The following is a 20,896-nucleotide window of genomic DNA, read 5'->3' as shown; positions in this document are numbered from 1 at the left end:
ATTGTTCGTGGAGGAAACCTTTAGACACGTCTTCTTATATTTGTATCGTGAATACAACTTGAAAATATGAACATTTATTTGTTCAAGTAAGAAGCTCGAGGCTGCACCCTAAGACCCAGTTGTTTCAGCCACAAGGGGGCGCTCTGTCATCACACGGCTGCATCAACTTTGCATTGAGCTCAGATGAGATCAACTCTGACAACAGCTGGTAAACTCACTTTAACTGGGACTGGACCAACACACGTCTACACACACACACACACACACACGTCTACACTCTCACGCACACACACAGACACACACACACGCACACTAAGAGTGACTGCAGGCTGCATGTCCACATTCCGCTGTGAGGGAGGGAGACACTCCCAGTGATCCGCAGAGGTTGAACCAGTCCAGTTGATGGGATGCAGAGAGGAGAGTGAGGGTGATGATCCTGAAGCAGAACCAGTCTCAGGGCTGCAGCACCACTGGAAACCATGGGTAAGAAAACACATGTTCACATCTTATCCTAAATAAATGTGCTCAAGGAAGTTTATTTGTATTTTTACTCATAGAATCTCAGGTTAACTTATATTCTGTGAGTATTTTGGTTCTGCAGTCATGGTGGATTGTAACTTGCTTTGTGCAGAACTGTATTTCAGTAACTCTAAGGTCACGGGTTCAAGACCCCCAATGCACCCCCCACCCTTCAGAAAAGCAGAGCGCGTACATTTATCTCAGTATTTAGTTTTTCCACAGTTTATCGATTCAGGAAACTGTCTGATTATGTCGTGTATGACGGATTCCTGTGCTTTCTGTGTAAACAACCCATTTCCTTTACGTCCAATTGTTAGAATTTCATTATATTAAGTGCAACAGATTTGAGAATCAGACTTTAAACCAAGACAACTTTCCATTGTTAGTCTCTCAAACCCTCTATGGTCATTTTTTCTTCAGTTTTAGTGTCTGTGCTCGGTCTGGCTCTGTTTGTGTGCTTCATCATTCAATAAAGAAATATGTTATAGCATGTTAAGTTTAGCATGGACACATACTGTAAGTAAAATGGCTTAAAGAGAACAAAACAATTTTTTTCATGGACTGAACTGTAGATAAATACTTTCTTTACCTTAAATGAGTAGATTTTCATAATAATAAGTGCAAAAAATAAGAGATTTAGACTTTTAAACAACACAACGTTTAGTTTTGGGACTTTAAGAGAATCAGTGTCGTCACTGGCAATAACTTAGAGATATTGTCTGATTGAAATCTGTACGAGAGGAGAATGGAGACCGTTATGCCAGAGGAAGCTCTGCAGCCAGGGAGGATGTAGCAACTCACATTGCTCGCGGGTGAGATCATCCATGTTCTTCAGATATAAACCTTACTCCTCTCTCTCACACCCTGAGAGGACGTGATCCAAGAGAAGACCCTTCTCTCTCATTAGCTCTGAGGCTCTGGGAAGTTCAACCACTGCCTCTTGTTTGTTTGTCATTTCAAAAAAAGCCAAAGATCAACTCATCTGTCAGAGTCTACAGTGAAAGGCTTGCCTCATACAAATCTACAGAATCCTCACACGAGGCAGATTTTTCCAGCTGTCAGACACTGACCTGGGTTCAGATGAGAGTCGGACGTGACCTTTAGACGTCTGTTATCAGACCGAGATGAGAGTTTGACTCTGCAGGGTTGCACGGACTTCCAGGCTCCTACACAAAACTTAGCTCAAGCTAAAAGTGTCAGTATTTGGACCAAAGCATCCGGATCTAGATGCAAATGATATCTCACACACACACTTTTCCTTTTCCTCCTCAGAGGGAAAGAGATTTGAATATGTCACAGTAAGAGGCGTCAGCTAGAACAAAATGTTTTCACTGTGCAGAGAAACATGCAAATATATTCAGAGTGAGAGGATATACGGTGTTTTGCTCTATAAATAAACACTGTGCATTAAAGGCGTCAGGTCCTTTTAAGCATGTTTAAAACAACTATCATTAAACAAAGTGCCAAACAGACTTAAAACGAAAATAAAAGAATATACAAATTAAAAAACACACACAAACGCTAATTTTCCTTATCTTTTTAATTATAATACTTTAGTTATTGTCTGTTTAAGGGACATACTTTCTCAACTGAAAACCTGATGCTCATATAAAACCATAAAAGACAAGATCATTCTATTTACAGAACATAAACAGCCTTCACTCTCCTATACTCTGCACGCTTTATATTTTGGATGTATTAGATCTTTTCTACCAGCAGATAAAGGTCGAGCGTTTCTTTCCTTCGACAAACTTCCTGCATTTGTTGCTGCTGATATTTTAAGTCGGGGTTAGAAAATCAGCAGCTGGTCTTAAAAACAAAGAGCATTAAACGTCGTCTTTTTTCCTGTGAGTCTCTTTTCATTCAGTGTTTTTCATCTTTCTTAAAGGTTGAAAGTGATTTTTCCTTCACGTGAGCAGGTCAATAGTCCAGGAGACAGATTCTTATTTAACCCTCATATTTGCAAAGGAGCGTCAATACTCACAGAGACAATATTCATTACATCATATGTCCCATTTTCTCCCACACGGGCTCTAGTATCTGGCCATGATTCATCAGAGCTAGTGGCCACACCTCATTACGTACTATGTTGTTTCATCTGCTCCGAATAACCATTGTTTCCATTATGGATTAATCTGCCAAACATGATCTCATCTCTGTTCATTTAAAAAAACATTTGCTCTGTTAAACAGTTTGTTGAAATAGTGAAATTAGACTTTTTGGATATTTTGTTTTCTATCGTAAACAACGAAGAAAACCAGCAAATTTCGGTATTTAAACGATTAGTTAATTATCAGACATGTTAACTTTCTTTTATTCTTCTGAAGGTTTCTTGTTGTGATGAGATTTGTTGAGATTAGTTTGTGAATATGATTCATGCAGCGACTCTCAGTCAGTTTATCTCCACTGCTGCTGCTGCTGTGACCGGTGTCACCCTCAGCAGGTGAAGTGGGGATCAGGTCTATTCCATCACTAACTCTCCAGCTGTCACAGTCCTCCTCAGCCCTCCACTGAAGAACTGACCCTGTTGTTCGGGACTCGGCACATTCCTGCCTCCTCACTGCCGAGCAGCTCTCGGCTCTGTTGTGGGTGATGATGATGATGAGGAAGAGGAAGTCGACTGAACTCTGTCTCTGTCTCTGCTTCACGTGCAAGTGGAAAACACAGGCGCTGGTTATGTCGACCACATGTGCTGTTATGTTCAGGCGGCGTCACCCAAGTGCACAGAAACTTAAGGAAGTGACCAGCAATTAGTTGTTTTCTGTCTCAGAGGGAGGAGTTTCCCAAATGTCACGAACTGTGAACCAGACACACGTTAGAAATGAAACCTGAGATGAGTCACATTTCTACCACGTGAAAAATTATAGTTTACTACTACATAAGTCTTGAAACATCTCATTTATTTCTACTGTTCATTTGTGTTTTCATGTTTTCAGCTTTTTGGTCTTGTTTGTTATTTGCACAAACTAAATCTGACACGTTTACATGATTCTGATAGAAAAAGTAAAGTCTAGTTAAGTTTATTCTCAGTGCATGTTACCATCTATTGGTAATGCATCCATATTTATACTAAAACATCATGGTAGAATTTACAGGTTGCATTTTACATTTTACTTTCATATTTATTTACAAAAAGTAAAAGCAGCAATTTCCTTTTTATGTTTAAAATTTCTTTTGACTCCAGATTCATTTGATGTTGTATTAATAAATATATAATTATATGGGAGTAAGATATATAGAGGTCTGATTATCAGAGTCAGACAATATTAATTTAGATAATGTTGCTCCTTAGTGGTAATTTAGAGATGCAAGGAAGTATGCACCTCCAAATAATCAAAATAATTTAAAAAGACATACGCATTGTTAAATCTTTTTGTGTTATGAAACTGTTTGCAGGTTTATAATATACACTACATTAATATATACAGCTAAAGAAACATGTTCTGGAGTGATCACAGGTTGAATTGAGTGTTTGATCCAAGATTCTGGTTGTAACTCGATCAAATTGGACTTTATGTTTCGAGTACTCATCCTAAACTGAGTGATAGAGGATTAAACCACATGTAGTGTACACAGTCAGATAATAGATATATGACAAGTTGTGACCTGACATTTCTCTTGGCTTGGTATAAACACTGAAGCTGGTTTGTCTCCAGCTTTATCATCGACTAATGTTTGTTTAACTCCCTCATGACAATTAACGGTGCAGCCTTTAAACCAGAGTCACAGCGGCATCTGTTTCTTCTCCCACAGCCAAACACTGGACTCCTGATCCCCGGTGACCGGCGTCGCCATGCCAACTCCCACGATCCTCACGGCAACCAGGAGTCCTCAGAGAAGCTGTTAGGTTTACAGGCGTCGTAGCGTCAGTGAGCGGATCAGCACTGAGACCAGGAGGCAGGTAGGACTGAGGAGAAGCTCAATTCTGACATGATAAACCAGCTCTTTCTGACTGTGTTTCCTGTTTCAGAGATGGTTTCCCAGTGGAGTCTCCTGCTGATCTTCACACTGCAGGTGAAGACGGGACTAGTCTTCGGATGCGTGTGTCCAGCAGCCACCTTTTCGTCCCAGTTCCCCTCTGTGGTTCCTGCTGGCATCTGCTGCTTGAACTACTCTGGTTCTGCTCTCAATCACGTGCACTGGTCTGTGTTTACCAATGAGACAAACATAGAGACAGTGGATCTGTCCAACTGTAACATCAGCTCTGTTGATATGAGCAGCAGGGAGGCCTCCACCCTGCAGAAGGTTGACTTAGCTCATAATAGACTAACGACGTTGCCAAGGGGGTTTCTGTCCGGCCAGCCCAGCCTGACGGAGCTGGATCTGAGTGGGAACCTGCTGCAGGAGCTCCCTGACGGTTTCCTCCAGGACTCTGACGGCCTCCAGACGCTGCACCTTCAGGGAAACCAGCTGCGCTTCCTCCCCGAGTCCGTGCTGCAAAGACCAAGTCTGCGAAGGCTGGAGCTGGAGGGGAACCCCTGGGACTGCTCCTGTTTGCTCCTGGAGGCGCTGGAGGGAGGCAGGAAGGCCAACAGGACCACCAAGCTGGAGGATCTGGTGGGAAACATCACCTGCGCCTCTCCGGCTCACCTGGCCGACAGGAACGTGTGGTCAGTGAGGATCGGTGACGTGTGCCGCCCCGCTGGCCTCACCGCACTCTTCATCGTGCTCCCACTCCTCATCCTCGCCGCCTTGGTGCTCTGCTGGTGCTGCGGGAGGAAGAGGAGGAAGAAAGAACCTCCTGTGTTCAGCACCCCCAAGAAGAAGGCGTCCAACTCCAGCAGCAACGGCCAGAAACATCTCAGCAAGCATCCGCCTGCAGCCGCTGAGCAGAGGGAACCTGGAAGCGGCGTCAATGAGGGGATCCTGAAGAACCAGCTGCTGCTACGTCCGGCGTCCGCCCTTCTGGGCAGCACCAGAGACATCTATGAGGAAGTGGAGATCAAGCTGGGCTCAGTGGAGTCTCTCCCCTGCTCCATCTCCACGGAGGGGAAGCCGGGCCCCCAGGAGCCCGACGGGGTCAGCAAGACAGAGCTGGACACGGTCAGTGTGACGGAGGTGATGAAAGACTCGGCCGACAGGGAGAAGGCGTACATGACCCAGTCCACTGAATACTACAGCCTGGTTCCAGGCATCGAGCTGGAGGACTCGGACCACGGGGAGTACGAGAACGTCGACCTCTCGTGACACCATCTTAAAGGAAGAGTTCCACATTGTAGGAAGTAGAATTATTAGCTTTTCTCGCTGAGTTACATGTAAAGATCAGCGACATCACATGTTTGTGGTAAAATAACTTTTACATGTGTTGGTATAAGTTTGATATTTTACACAAGAGCTTACACACACACAAGTGTTTTTAAACTCCATTGCTTATTTAGTTGTAATATTTAATTTTATACAAATACAAACATTTTTGAAGCCATGTTTTTGAGGCCTTTAAGTAGCCTAGCTTAGCATAATGACAACATGGGAAAAAACTAGCCTCGAACTGCCCAAGTTAAGAAATATGATCAGTTAATGGCTCAATGTATCTCAGTCCATCAAATTAATTATAACACTTTTTTATTGCCACATTAATTAATTTTTAAAAGTCAAGAAAAAATACATTTAAGACTTTTTAACAACTTCCAAGACCATGATTCCCTAAAGAATTATGAAAAAAGCTACAGTGGCTAGCTTGCTAATTGTCAATAAGCTAGCTCAGGGGTCGGTAATTCTCCGAGATTTAATGGAACGCCGCTTAAGTCACGCTAACTGTTTCCCCCTGCTACCAGTCTTTATGCTAAGCTAAGCTAGTCATCTTCCGGCTGCATACAAACTCACAGACAATGAGAATCGCACTGGTTGTGTCGGCCAATTCTCAACAAGGTGAATTTCGCAAAATGCAAATATCTCCTTTCAATGCACTGAAGAGAGACTGAGTGTGTGTGCGTGTGTGTGTGTGCGTGCATACGTGCATGTGTGTTTGTGTGTGTGTCAGTAAAAGCTGTCGACACAGAGACAGCGTGGTCCGAACCCACTGTGGTATCACAATGTAAGAGGAAGTGATTTAATCCACAGCTTTTCCTGTGGGACATGAGGTGACGCACTGACTGTTTGAAAGAGGCCCACCTCTTCTCTCTGGAAAAAATTAAATGCCACCATTCGTGGGTTTTTTCAGTTTAACGCCATGAAAACCTACATCTAATGTATCGAGTCTGCAAAGGACAGGACGTGTTTTTAATTCCTGTACATTTTCCAGGTCAAACCAGCTTTCTCCCAGTACTTTCCTTTAACGCTCCCATATGCAGTCCACTGGTTTCTCATACAGGAAGTTCTGGATCCTACTCATCCAGCAGAAGCTGCACAACTAGAAATATAGGTGAACAATGACTAATCCAATCACGATGTCCACGGTTCATTTAATAGGAAATGTGGAATGTGAAGCTTGGGTGGGAAGTCTAAAATTATATAAGTCATTGTCTCAGCAAGTATAACATGACTGAATCATGCTGGTGCTTTGTGTCGCAAACTAAAAGGTGCATATAAGCTGGAAAATGACGAAGCAGAGCAGATCTGTGCAGTGGTGCTGCAACAAAACAACACTGGAGAGGAACCCTACACTAAACGAATCATCATGAAGACGCAGACACTTGTTATCTAAGACTGTGGAGAAGTGACGGGCTAATTGGTTTGTGTTCGGTGAGACGGAGGCAGCGAGGGTGCAGCGAAGGGCGTGGAGCTTCCTGGAATTTAGATGACAGGGGAATATGTTCCAGACGGGTTTGCACACATTTTCCATCAAAGCCTTAATTATTTAACATTGTTGAGGTTCACTCCAAATGTCACAAAGCCTTTCGGTCAAAAGATGAACGGACAAATGAGGGAAAAGTTGAGATTTCTGCACAGATATCTCCAAAGATTTTGAATTTCTGCATATTTTGAGAGGAAAGGGTTTAATCTTCCAGGAGGACGTTTACTAAACTTTGGCCCTGTTGGCCCTTTTGACGTGTTGCAAGATATTTGATGTTTAAAGGTTAAAAAGTGAAAAGCACAAGAGCTAAATTGTAAGAAATATAAACAGCCCTCAGACGTCGTTCATCGCACTTCCACAGCTTTAACCTGCTTTACAAGAACAATGCTTCTTTATCCTTGAGTCTTTAAACATCATACTGTATCATATATCAAGCGTCCATTAAGCCAAACCATGAATTACGTCAATTCGTTTATTTATGATCCAAAGTCCATTTTCAGTTGTTAAGTTGTTGAAACCAATGATCACCTGCTGGAAGTGAAAGGTCACTTTTTGCTTCCTGTGTCTGAAATCAAGGTCTCGTTGTTTCAAAAATAACATGATTTGATGGTTTATAAGAGCAGAGATTTAATTATTAATACTATAATTAAATTCTGCCAACAGACACTGGATCTTTAATATTGCATGATGAGGGACCAATGACCTCAGTGTTTCCAATATCCTGGGATTGGAAAAGTGAAATAAGGCATCATTTTATTTTATATACACAGTAACATGAATAATTCCTCCTTGTAAAAAAAGAAAATGGGTGAACTGCTACAACATGTAATAAAAGAATTGATTTTAATCTTTATGTTTGTACTGACAGATGCACTATCTTGATTGTATTTAAATGCAACAGCTTTAAATATTGTCGAAAGATTAATAAATGCTTTTTTACTTTCAAAGATTTCTGCTTAACGTTGATGATTAACACAACAAAAGTTCGGGAGCCGAACTGTGTCGTTCCAGTTCACTGCTCCAGATCTTTTCACTTGATCTCTCTCTGCGGCCCCCCCGCTCTGTCTGCCCCCACAATGACCCAGGTCGGCCCCAGCTACCTGAAAACCTACTTTTCTTTTGAGCTCTGATTTCACTCACCGTGGGAAGTTGTAATTAGTGCATTGGGTTACCATAGCGATCAGCGCGCAGCTGCTCTGGCCGACCTGTTCTCAGAGGTTTCCAGGCCCCCGACCAGTATCCAGTAGCTGGGGGCAGGAAATGACTGTTGTTGGAGTATCCATGGATTTAAATCTGGGAGTGAGTTTCATCTCGATCGAGATCACAGAGCGACCATTGTCCTCTCATCTGATACACAGAAATCACACTCAGATATCCAAAGTGGAAATATTTCCTGAAGTGAAATAGTTTCACTCACATATGAAACCAGGTTTTAGAGCAATAATAAACTAAATGAACACGTGGCTTTTAGATGATCAGGGCTTTTAATGGTTAGAAACATTGTAAATAGATTTTAAACATGTTATTTCTGTAGTTTTCTGTCAATATAAGTAACTTTGGGCGTCTTTGTCTATGAGATGAATACAGAAAGTGAAGCCCGAGGCCTGGAGCCAATGCTGCACACCACAAGAGCGCCATCTAGTGACCGGAATGGAAACTAACATTTACAAGGTGAACATGAAGCACATATTGAGAAAAGACATTTTTGTGGCTCATGTATAAACCAGCTGATAATAAGTGCAACAAACAGTGAGGCTCATCAGCCTCCTGCAGCTGAGGGACACGTACAGAGGGCGAAGAGGGAAGTCCACAGTGATGGCTCCTCTGGTGGAGGACAGACGAGGGCCTCATAAACATCCAGTCAGGGCAGAGCAAACAGACCCAGACCATAAAACACAGCTGGTGAGAAAAAAAAGAGTCAGATTTACAGTGGACGGCTCTGACCATGTGAAAGACAAACAATGAGTGGAGGACAGCAGCCAATGACGAAGGCTGAGAGACATGTGGGAGGGACCCTTCTGTCCATCGACCGTCAATCAACCTGCCTGCAGAGAGATGTTTGGTTAAACTGTAAATAACAGTGTGTGATTTGTTTGATTTTATTAAAGCAGGGACGTTCTATTGGCTTAGATAACAGACAGTTATTTATATAAAGTTAATTTGTATAGCACATGTGAAGCATATATTAACGCAAATACTTTGGATGTCGAGAAATAATTTATATAAAATACACCTCTTAAATATAAATATGACTATGACATCGGCAACAGCATAAAACACGGAGATTTAAAGGCATGAAACAGGCTGATAGTAGATTTGATTAGATATAAATTACAGCAATGAAATTGCATTAAATTCTTTAGATGCTTTAAAATAAATAAACCATCAAACAAATGATATTGTTCACTGTAAATCCTTCATTTTAGAAGCTTAACAACAACCAGCTGGCCTCCTATTCAAAATGAATGGATGTAATGGAATCTAATATGGAAATAAGTTGCTAATTCTTATTTCATAGTTGAGATCTTCATAAAATTAAATGTATTTTGCATTTAGTGTTTGTAAAAAACAGTTATAATTGTTATTGCTTTTAATAATATCTGAGTAAAAAACTATTTATACCCCCAAAGTATTTCTGCATACACAAGAAGAAATCTTTTATATTTGTTTTTTTAAGCTTCTATTTGTGATGGACATTATCATCTGACATTTTGTAGAGCAAACAATTAATTGATTAATCAATAAAATAATATGCAGAGTAATAAATAATTCAATTATGGCAAGCCCACACATATCAGGGTTAACTTGGACACAGCATAATCAATCAGTAATATAAATCAATCAATAATCAATCTTTTATAATATTTGGAAGCCTCCACCCAACTTTATACAGAGGTTGCTTCCATGCAGTATCAGTTCCTGTAGGTGTGTATCTCTTTACACGCGAGGTTCCCAGGTTATAAATCTAAAACTTTAATTTATAGCTGCACAACAGAGACGTTTAAATTGAAACCGAACAGACGAAGAACTTCTCTTCCCAGCGCACGACTCAACACAGTGACACACCTGCATCACAGGTGAGACACATCGGGACTTTTCTTTCTTTAATCAGTGGTACATCTTATAAAATGTTGATTTATTAATATTATCTATCACAAAATGCAAAATTTCAACATGTATTTTAAACCTTTTGCAGGAATTGTCTGCGCAGAGTAAACATGACGGTCTCTTACACCCTGGAGGTGGCCAACGTGAGGTTTGGAGGTTTCTCCAAGCTGCTGTTCAGATGGAAAGGAAGCATCTACCGGCTGCTCTACAAGGATCTCCTGGCTTTCTGTGGAGTTTATCTGTTTTTCAGTTTGTTTTACAGGCAAATAAACTCACTTTTAATCGGTTTAATTCTGCTATCTGTCAAATCATGATCAGGATTTTAGTGTTTGTGTCTTTTACTGTTTTATGTGCTTCACAGGTTTCTCCTCACCCCGAAGCAGCAGGACCTGTTTGAGCGGATCGCCCTTTACTGTGACCAGTTCACCAACACCAACTTCATCCCAGTTCTATTTGTACTGGGTAAGTGTGACTGAACTGGATGTGTCTGAAACAAGTGAAATGAGAAGACACTGCAGGTCACCTTATTTTATTTTGCTTTATTTGTTCCAGGTTTCTATGTGACCCTGGCCTTCAATCGTTGGTGGGGTCAGTACACCAGCTTCCCGCTGCCTGACAACCTGATGATGGTGGTGTCTGGAAACGTCCACGGGGCCGACGAGAGGGGTCGTCTGCTGCGGCGAACACTCATGAGATACGCCAACTTGTCTTCGGTTCTTATTCTCCGCTCCATAAGCACCAGAGTTCACAAACGTTTCCCCACGTTGAAGCACATTGTGGAGGCTGGTGAGACAAAAACTAAGAACTCTTACTGTTTTAGTCATTTCAAAACATTTTGCTCAAAGACTTTTTTCCCCTTTCCGAATAAAACCATTCTCCTGTTTTAATTCCACTACACTTCTGTAACACCTGGAGATATTGGTTAGTTTGCACAACATGGTTTTGCTTGTAAAAAAGTATGTAATGTAAGAAAACTGACATTTTAGTGATTAAACAGAGTTTTAAGTACAATTAAAACTCACACAGTGAAAACCCCTGATTGCATTTGAAATTCGTAAAGAGTTAGTAAGTAATATTCCTTTAAGCTATCTAAACGTTTCATAGCTAAATCATTAAAATATCTCTTTTTTTGTAATGAATATAGTTTTGGAGTAATCCAACTTTTTTAGGGTTGCAACTAACAATTATTTCTTAATAACCAATCGATATGCAGAATATATTCTTTCACAGTCTCTGTCCAGTTAACAGTCGATATATTCAATTTACTCTCTTGTTGAGAAAAAGGAGCTGGAACCATCAGTTATGTGGAATTTGAACCCTTTGAATGACTTTTTTTTTTACATCTGATGATCAACACGTCTGATCTGTGTCCAGGATTCATGACGACGCAAGAGCTGGAAAAGTTTGAGTCGCTGCCCTCGGATTTCAACAAGTACTGGATGCCTCTGACGTGGTTCTCAAACCTGGCATCCAGAGCCCGAGAGGAGGGACGCGTGAGGGACGACATCGCTCTGAGGCTCCTGATGGATGTGAGGGGATTCTGCAGAAGAACAAAGCAACTATACAAACTATATCTTATAAACTACAAATAAGAAACAGATCAAATACAACCATAACACGTGACTTTATATTGTTAACTGCTCTACTGTGTTTGCAGGAGCTTAATAAGTACCGAGCCAAGTGCAGCCTCTTGTTTCACTATGACTGGATAAGCATCCCTCTGGTTTACACTCAGGTAGGAAGAGCCATGTACCCAGGAGTATTTTACATCTACTGGAAGTACTGCAGTATTTATGGGTTTAATAAAACATTATATTTTCTCTATCGTGAGCTTTTTGTTTGAGATGCAGTTATACTTTGTCACTTTTTGAAACTGACCCGATCATTGTCTCCTTGTTCACCTGTGCAGGTTGTTACTATTGCAGTCTACTCGTATTTTGCCTTCTGCTTGATTGGCCGACAATTCCTGAACCCAGAGAAGGGATACAAGAATCACAACCTGGACATGTACGTCCCTGTTTTCACTCTGCTGCAGTTCTTCTTCTACACCGGCTGGCTCAAGGTAACACGGCATCCATCAAGGTCCACGGATCACTGGAAGGAACAGATTTAGTTTAGATTGTTGTGATTAGATTGTGTGTCCTTTCTGCAGGTGGGGGAGTTGATCATCAATCCGTTTGGAGAAGACGATGATGACTTTGAAACCAACCAGCTGATCGACCGAAACATTCAGGTTTTACCCCCTCAAGGTTTCTCTCCATTACAACCACTGTAAACATCTGGAATAAGTCCTCACTGGACTCATTTCAGTTCTCTTCCTCTCTCCTGTAGGTGTCCATGCTGGCAGTGGACGATATGTACCAGAACCTGGCTCCGCTTGAGAAGGACAAGCACTGGGCACAGAGACATTTCTCCGTCCCTTACACCCTGTCCACAGCAGCAGAGACTCTCACGCCAGCTTTCAAAGGCTCCACATTTGACATGAGGTTTATTAGTTTTCACTTTTATATCTCATCCCTTGTGTCCAGTCCAGAAAGAGCGAAGAACCTGAGCTTAAACTTTCTCCCATGTTCACAGGATGAGTGCGGAGGATCTGGAGATTCACCAGCCTGCGGACACTCCAGTAAAGAAACAGTATTTACCTCTTAAAGGCTTCCAGGGTGATGGAGCCGACGGTTTCCTGCAGAGGGCTAAAGGAAACCGTGGTGGGAGCCTCCCTTCTCTGGTGGATGTCTCCTCACAGCCAAACGAGGAGGAAGATGTTGATGTTCCCCTTGAAGGAGACGTCAGTGCAAACGACTTCACAGAACAAGAAATGTTATTGATTAAAGTTGCAGTGGAAAACAACCAGTGAATTTAACCTGACATAGCTCCAGTTGCATCTTGGTACCTGTGCTGCAACCACACTATATATAAAATATATATTGTTGTTTATTTTTTTCAAATGAACAAAAATGTAATTTTGAAATAAAACATATTTGGTGTTATTGTGTTTTTTTTTTTGTACAGCTGTGCACTGAATGCATAACAGCACAAACTCATTTGGTTTGGTGTCTTTGAGTTCTGATCCCTTTCACCCACATCAATCATTACTGATCTTATTCTGAAAAAGAATCACTTCTAGTTAAATACATGACACAAGCATGGAGGTCCACTCAGAAACAAAAGCAGACACAACAATGCAAATGAATACATGTTGAAAAACATAAATAGCATTTGAATTCATGAAACTGTGCATAGTATTATTTTATGTATTTATTATTTGGCAGCATGATGTGTTCAATCTTCAAAATGCACCATGTAATAGCTGGACTGCTTTTAAGCCACGTGGTCCTGCTTTTATTCTGAAAAGCACTAAACATGAACTTGAGCCTCGTCCTCACAAACATTATTCATCAAACCAAAACTGTGAAAAGTCAAACGGAGCCACGATAGACATCTGTTTAAAAATAACTGTGACTTAATAAAACTTTGTGTAAACTTTGTACAAATGAAGAAAACACCTGCGAGACTTTTATTCTGAAACACACAAACGACGGGAGGCGGCGAGGGTCAAACGGCGTCTTCCGCGTTGTGAGAGCAGTGAGAAACCCTCAGACAGCGACAGACGAGCTTCTCATTCAGATCCTCGACACCAGAAACAGGTGAATTCAACACATCTCCTCACTTCACTGAGAGTTTGAGCTCACGAGAGGTTTCGGTTCTTCGCCTCTGAGCAGATGCAACGTGTTTAGCGGCTGTTGTGTTGCCAGCAGGCTAACACTTAGCCACCATGCTAACGCTAGCTGTGCTCACTCCTGCCATTAAGACAGAAACTTTTCCGGCTCTATCAGTGAACTTTGGCCGCTGATAAGCTTCGTTTCTGACCCTTTGAGACTCTGGAGACGAAGTCACACGTGAATCAACCCCGCGGAGTTTGATTCGTGTTCATCGAAGCTTCCGATTTCACGAATGTTCGCTTTTGTTTTGGTTTGTTTGACAGAAGCGTCCAGGATAATGGTGTGATGTCAGCTGACGCCCCCTTCCTGCCCCTGCTGAGCTGCTGACTGTCACCACCTTCATCACATCCATCATCCTCCTCCTCCTCCTCATCATCATCATGACCCTGGGAGACAACCCTCACCTGCTGCTCGGCAGGATCCGCTTCCTGAACCGCTGCATCGAGAGCTTCCGGAGGAGCGAGCCGGTGCCGGAGTGTCTGTGCTACGTGCCCAGGGAGGTGTGCTACAAGATCTGCAAGGACTCGTCGGCCACCTCCGGAGCCGCCTCGGGAGCGTCTGCAGGCGGATCCGTGGCCGGCAAAACACTGGTCCCGGTCTTTGAGAGTCCCCATCTGGTCCCGCACAGCAAGAGGACGTGCAAGTACAACATCGAGCCGAAGAAGGGGACGTGTATCCGGACCACGGGGGAAGAGTACTGCAACAGCCAGGGCCTGTGGGTCAAACTCAGCAAGGTACAAGCCTGCCTGGTTCCAGTCACACCATCATCACCACACTCAAGATGTAATGCCCCACAACAGTCACAGCATAACACATAACAAGAACACAAACACATAACCCCCTCCCCCTAAGACATAACACACATCTGTGGATGTAAAATACAGAATAAAATGAAATACAGTCAAAACTAGTGCAACTAGAATAGGATGTGCTTAAAATATACTAAAATACAATAAAAGTCAGTGGTAGTTACTGGTTTGAGTTCATTTCCTTAGGTAACAGGTCTAATACTACACAATAAAATACTCCATTACAAGTAAAACCCTGCAGTGAAAATTATACTTAGATATAATTGTGTTTGTGTAAGTATTTTTAAGGAGAACGTCCGGTAAAGGCTGCAATTTATAACGCCCCATGTCTTCTGATAGTTTTTTTTATTATTTATATTATATTATTATTAATGGGGGGGGTGGAAACGCATGTTGACATATTGATCCATCTGTGTTTCCAGGAGCAGCTGGAGGAGCACCGTCCAGGTCAGGAGCTGGAGGAAGGCTGGATCATGGTGTGTAAACACACGGAGGGAGGCGACAGGCTGGTGCCGGTGGAGTCGCCGGAGACCGTCAGCAGGCAGCAGCAGCTCCTCGGCTACGACCACAAGCCCTGCAACAGGTGGGAGCAGGTGGTGGATGTGGAGAACGCGCTCTACATCGGAGCCAAGCCCAAAATCGCTGAGTGCGACAACGCCGCCGTCCAGAAGTTAAGGTGAGGCAGTTTGTGTGAAGTCAAATGAAAGTGTGGAGACCTGTTGGGAGGTTTTTCTGCAGCAGCAGGTTGTGATGTCTTTCCCTCAAATCCTCAAGGTATGTTCCTCCCACCTGGTCATATGAATGTGACGAGGACCTGGTGCACTACTTCTACGACCACATAGGGAAGGAGGATGAGAACCTGGGGAGTGTGAAGCAGTGCGTGACCAGCATCGATGTTTCTTCATGCTCGGTTAGTCACAAATGGGCTGCTGGCTTTTTTGTTTTCTTATTTTTCACATTTTCTACTCAAGACAAAGTTCTTAGAATAAATCAAAGTGTATTAAAGTCATAACCTGTTGGTCTCAGGCAGCTGTCAATCTCAATGTTTCACACACAAACACCTAATTAAAACCAAACTGATCAGAAACACCCTGGTATGTGTTGATAGGAGGATCCCAGTGGAGGAGCGAGCTGTCTGACTGATGGCGACACGGAAACTTACTGGGAGAGCGACGGCGTGCAGGGACAACACTGGATCCGGCTGCACATGAAGAGAGGCACTGTGGTAAAGTAAGAAGCCGCTGAGCAACAAAAGACATTCAAACCAACTTTAGTGTTTTAAAGTTGTTAATTATAATCCAAACCCTGAGCTGGCTGTATTTACACATTTCTCGATGTCTGCTGTCAGATGTGTTGCTTGCTTTGCCAAGTGAGGCATCTCATTTCTGTGTTTCTTCACTTCTCTCTCTCCAGTAAGCTGATATTGACCGTGGACTCCACAGACGACAACTACATGCCCAAGAGGTGCACGGTGTTCGGAGGAGAGGGAGACAACTTGAAGAAAATGAGTGATGTCACCATAGACGAGTGAGACTAAAAATAGCTTTCACTAAAAGGTCCTTAGATCTCACAGCTCATGCTTGAGTAGATATATAACCTCTGCTCTGTCTCTGCCTCTAGTAACCTGATAGGAGAAGTGTGTGTACTGGAAGACATGACATCCCACCTGCCTGTCATTGAAATTCGAATTGAGGAATGTAGAGGTAATGCATTTCGTACTTGTTTGTACATATTTAGACATATACTTCCTGTGATCTTAACACTTGTGAATTTGAATCTGTCTTTCTCAACCCTTTGCTTTTAAAGACGAGGGAATAGACGTCCGGATCCGAGGCTTAAAGATCAAGTCGTCGTGTGAGAGGGACTTGGGTCTGAACGCTGATGTTTTCCAGTCCTCTAACCTGGTGCGCTACCCCCGTCTGCAGGGCACCGTGCCCGACGTCCTGTACCGCAGAGCATTAGTCATCCAGAGGTAGGTCCACGTTCATCATATTGCCAGTGTTTTAACACTCGTAGTAAATATCATTAAGTTAAGTATTTGTCGCTGGTTTTATGCAAGTTTTATGTGCAGTTCATGTCCAGATGGTTTTAGAAATTTTATAGATTTTTTTTTTATTCAAGCAGCAAGTAAATCTGTAGGTTAGTTGTGATCGTTGTTGTTCTGTCTCACTCTGCAGGTTCATCTGCCTCCTGGACAGTGTGCTCCCACACGTGGTGCCAGCTTGGGACTACAGCCTGGGAACCTTTAACCATGTCAAAGTGAGTTCTCTCAAAACTTAAAAAATATACAATACAGTCGCTGATACATAAGCAGTAATAATCCCCAAACAGCTGTTCTTTTCCACCAGATTTATAATCAATACACAGAGAGGTTTTACCCTGGGTGGCCTTTATTAAATGACTGTGAAACACTGTTTGAAAGGGATGTGAAATTAAAAGTTCTTTGGAACATCATTGGCTGAAAGTCAAAGTAGAACTTATTGTCATCTTCTCCATATATAGTTCTCAGGGTTCAATGGAACTAAATCATGTTCCTTCAGTTTATAAGCTTCCAACAAGGTTTTTAAACCTGTGTCCTCTCTGTCGCCCTCTAGAGTATAAAGCAGTTCCTGCTGCTGTCGAAGCGTCGCTCAGCTCTCATCACTCAGTCCCTGAAGGACTCTGAGACCAGTAAACCAAACTTCATGCCCCGACTCTACATCAACAGACGTCTGGCCATGGAGCACAGAGACAACCCGTCTCTGGACCCCACCTCCAAGAGTGCTGTGTTCATTCAGGTAACAACTAGACTCAGAGACTGTTGACCTGAAAAGTGAAACTTAATATTTTGCTCATAAACACTGAGATGGATAAATATAAATAAGTGTTTGGTGCAATGGATAATTTCCATCACGTTGTTTGTTCATTTAAATGTCTGTGTTATGTAATAACACCGTTATTGTAATTTATTTCCTTGCAGGTGTATGAAGGCCTCAAGCCATCGGACAAATTTGAGAAGATCTTGGATTATAGGTTTGTATTTGTAGATCCCTACAGATTTTTCTGTTAGTTGAGAACAATAAAATGTAAATCTTCAATCTTTCCTGTTGTATCTGTCAGGTGGCCGGCTCGCTACGACCAGTGGTGGGAGTGTAAGTTCATCGCAGAGGGAATCATTGACCAGGGAGGTGGATTTAGAGACAGCCTGGCCGACATGTCTGAGGAGCTCTGCCCCAGCTCAGCCGAGTGTCCAATGCCTCTGCCATTCTTCTGCCGCACATCCAACCAGGTGATCATCACTGCCCGCACACTGTCAGGATTCAGACTGGATGTGGCTTCTTTCTTAAACTTTCCTTTGCTGCTCCCTCAGGGCGCCTTAGAAGCCAAAGATTATTACGTCCCCAACCCATCCTGTAAAGAGTTCCACAAGTACGAGTGGATCGGTCAGCTCATGGGAGCTGCTCTCAGAGGAAAGGATTTCTTGGTGAGTGATGCTCGCTCTCCACCTACTCCAGGTTGTTTGCATTGGATGAATGCTTAGACTTGATTTTCCTTACTTGGTTGTGTGTGACCCTGCAGGTCTTGGCTCTGCCTGGGCTGGTGTGGAAGCAGCTGACTGGGGAAGCCATCACCTGGACTAAAGATTTCCCTGCTGTAGACTCTGTTCTGGTGAGGACATGGACATTATTTACAGCTGCTGGACAGTCAATCAATCGACCCCGTGTCTCAGCAGACCAGATTACCTTTTACATTTCTGTGAATTTTCATTGTCTTTCATCGTCTTACTAAGGTACTAACCTGCTGCACTGACTTCCTATTTGTTGAGTCGTTTTCTCAAGGTAAATATGGGTGTGTGTGTGTGTTTGCAGGTAAACTTGCTGGAGGCCATGGAGAACATGGACCAAGAGACGTATGAGTTCAGGTTTGGGGAGGAGCTGGTGTACACCACCCTGCAGAGCGACGGCCAGATGGTGGAGCTCATCCCTGGTGGCAGTAACGTGGCCGTGCGCTACGAGGACCGCAGCGAGTTCGTCCGCCTGGTGCAGAAAGCTCGGCTGGACGAGAGCAAAAAGCAGGTCAGACTTCAGTAGCGTGACACTTTGTCTTTAAATATAATGCAGCTTGGAATGTGGTTAGACTTAATTAATCATGTGTGGTGCAGATTGCAGCCATGCAGGCGGGGCTGCTGAAGGTGGTTCCTCAGGCGGTGCTGGACCTGCTCACCTGGCAGGAGGCGGAAAAGAAAGTGTGTGGAGACCCAGAGATCACTGTGGAAGCCTTGAAACGACTCAGTGAGTGTCCAGATGTTTCATTTAATCACACATCTGTAGGGATGTCGGTCTGTTAGTCTGAGTGAAGTAACCCAACAATTGAGTTTACACGATACATTGCAGAGACTTTTACTGACGGTGATGAATCCATGTGACTTTTGGGAACATGGTGAAATGGCAACGACAAAGTTTAATCACACAAGATGTTGTTTCTATCTCCACCAGCACGATATGAAGACCTGGAACAAAGTGACGTCCGGGTGCAGTACTTGTGGGAAGCGCTGACAAACTTTACCAATGGTCAGTTCATTGATTATTTGCTGATGCTTCACAGTAGAGAATATCCTAAACAACATACTGTATCTTCTTAATTATGAAGGTTGTCATTTGTCTTGGTGTATTTGTTGTGATAAAAATAAACCGCAGATCTCTGCATCACTGTTGAGATGAGGACGATGAACTATGTGTGACTGACTGTGTTTTCATATTTTGTTTTCTCAGAGGATCGCAGCAGGTTTCTGAGGTTTGTAACTGGTAGAAGTCGTCTTCCTGCGCCGATCTACGTCTTTCCTGACAAGCAGGGGTGAGCACTCGTACATCCCAAACCACAAACAATAAAGATATCTGTTCATAAAACGTATCATGGAACATTATGCTACTAGTTTATGTATTTTTAAATGTTTTCTGTTTCCTGGTTCAGCTCTGAAACGACAGATGCACTTCCACAATCCTCCACATGTTCCTCCACTCTTTATTTACCCAACTATCCCAGGTATAACAATGTGTACTGCTGTGTTTATGACGTACCAGTCCCTGTTATCTTAAACTTTACATCAATATGACACTGAGACATTATGAAGTGGATAACTGTCTGATAACTTCTGTCCTGCAGTGCAAAGGTTTGTGAGGAGAAGCTGCGATACGCTGCGTACAACTGTGTGGCCATCGACACAGACATGAGCCCCTGGGAAGAATGATCTCTGCTGCTTCACTGAATGAACTCTGCACACTTTACGAATCACTGATGAAGGCAGAACGCTTGCTAAGTTGATCACCACATCTACACAATTGCCAATTTAATCTATGCTGTATATAATAAAGAAATATATGGAAACATGGAAATGGAGTTTGTTTTAATGATATTCTGTGTTTTGTGGATGAAACATGAAATTTGCTTTTACAAGTTGTGACAGATTTGACAATGTTAGTGGAACATTATGTAAAAACGTTGAAATATTTAAGTTTCTTTGGGTGAAAAACACAAAATAAAACAAGCAGCAAATAAAGAGAAATCTGCATTTGTAAGAGCTCAGTAATTATACAGAGTGATTAACATTGTTAATTATGAAAGGGCAGAATCTTGAATTATCACCCTGAATAATATTCAATCATAAAATGATTAAAATATTAAAGAGGTTCGTCCTTGATTTAGAAAATTGTAATATGACAAAGAGGATAAATTAGGTTCTTTATTTTATAGATGAAAAAAAGTATGTAGATTTATATGTGAGAACATACACTACCGTTCAAAAGTTTGGGGTCACCCAGACAATTTCGTGTTTTCCATGAAAACTCACTTTTATTTATCACGAGTTGCAAAATGAATAGAAAATATAGTCAAGACATTGACAAGGTTAGAAATAATGATTTTTATTTGAAATATTAATTTTGTTCTTCAAACTTTGCTTTCGTCAAAGAATGCTCCATTTGCAGCAATTCAGCATTGCAGACCTTTGGCATTCTAGCTGTTAATTTGTT

General features: G+C 42.4%; 3 protein-coding genes across 3 annotated transcripts; all 3 read left to right on the top strand.

Moving 5' to 3' along the window:
* Positions 1-196: 196 nt before the first annotated feature.
* On the top strand, positions 197-8,201 carry si:ch211-106k21.5 (SLIT and NTRK-like protein 4). The gene is made up of 3 exons (XM_035170978.2): positions 197-483; positions 4,273-4,420; positions 4,490-8,201. The coding sequence occupies exon 3, from the start codon at positions 4,492-4,494 to the stop codon at positions 5,704-5,706; it is 1,215 nt and encodes a 404-aa protein (XP_035026869.1). The 5' UTR covers positions 197-483; positions 4,273-4,420; positions 4,490-4,491; the 3' UTR covers positions 5,707-8,201.
* Positions 8,202-10,470: 2,269 nt separating this feature from the next.
* best4 (bestrophin 4) lies at positions 10,471-13,214 on the top strand. Its single transcript, XM_035169592.1, has 9 exons — positions 10,471-10,622; positions 10,722-10,822; positions 10,913-11,146; positions 11,735-11,889; positions 12,018-12,095; positions 12,270-12,422; positions 12,513-12,593; positions 12,692-12,846; positions 12,938-13,214. Exons 1-9 carry the CDS (start codon positions 10,471-10,473, stop codon positions 13,212-13,214), a joined length of 1,386 nt encoding a protein of 461 aa, XP_035025483.1.
* Positions 13,215-13,887: 673 nt separating this feature from the next.
* hectd3 (HECT domain containing 3) lies at positions 13,888-20,260 on the top strand. The gene is made up of 20 exons (XM_035171324.2): positions 13,888-14,004; positions 14,343-14,813; positions 15,311-15,564; positions 15,663-15,798; positions 15,997-16,118; positions 16,302-16,415; positions 16,509-16,591; positions 16,695-16,860; positions 17,066-17,147; positions 17,483-17,665; positions 17,848-17,900; positions 17,988-18,156; positions 18,238-18,351; positions 18,447-18,536; positions 18,737-18,943; positions 19,030-19,159; positions 19,364-19,438; positions 19,640-19,721; positions 19,839-19,910; positions 20,031-20,260. Exons 2-20 carry the CDS (start codon positions 14,460-14,462, stop codon positions 20,113-20,115), a joined length of 2,571 nt encoding a protein of 856 aa, XP_035027215.1. The 5' UTR covers positions 13,888-14,004; positions 14,343-14,459; the 3' UTR covers positions 20,116-20,260.
* The last annotated feature ends 636 nt before the right edge of the window (positions 20,261-20,896 follow it).

The sequence above is a fragment of the Hippoglossus stenolepis genome, chromosome 11 (genome assembly GCF_022539355.2).
Source record: "Hippoglossus stenolepis isolate QCI-W04-F060 chromosome 11, HSTE1.2, whole genome shotgun sequence".
Taxonomy (NCBI): Eukaryota; Metazoa; Chordata; class Actinopteri; order Pleuronectiformes; family Pleuronectidae; genus Hippoglossus; species Hippoglossus stenolepis.
This window is presented reverse-complemented; position numbering and strand designations above follow the sequence as displayed.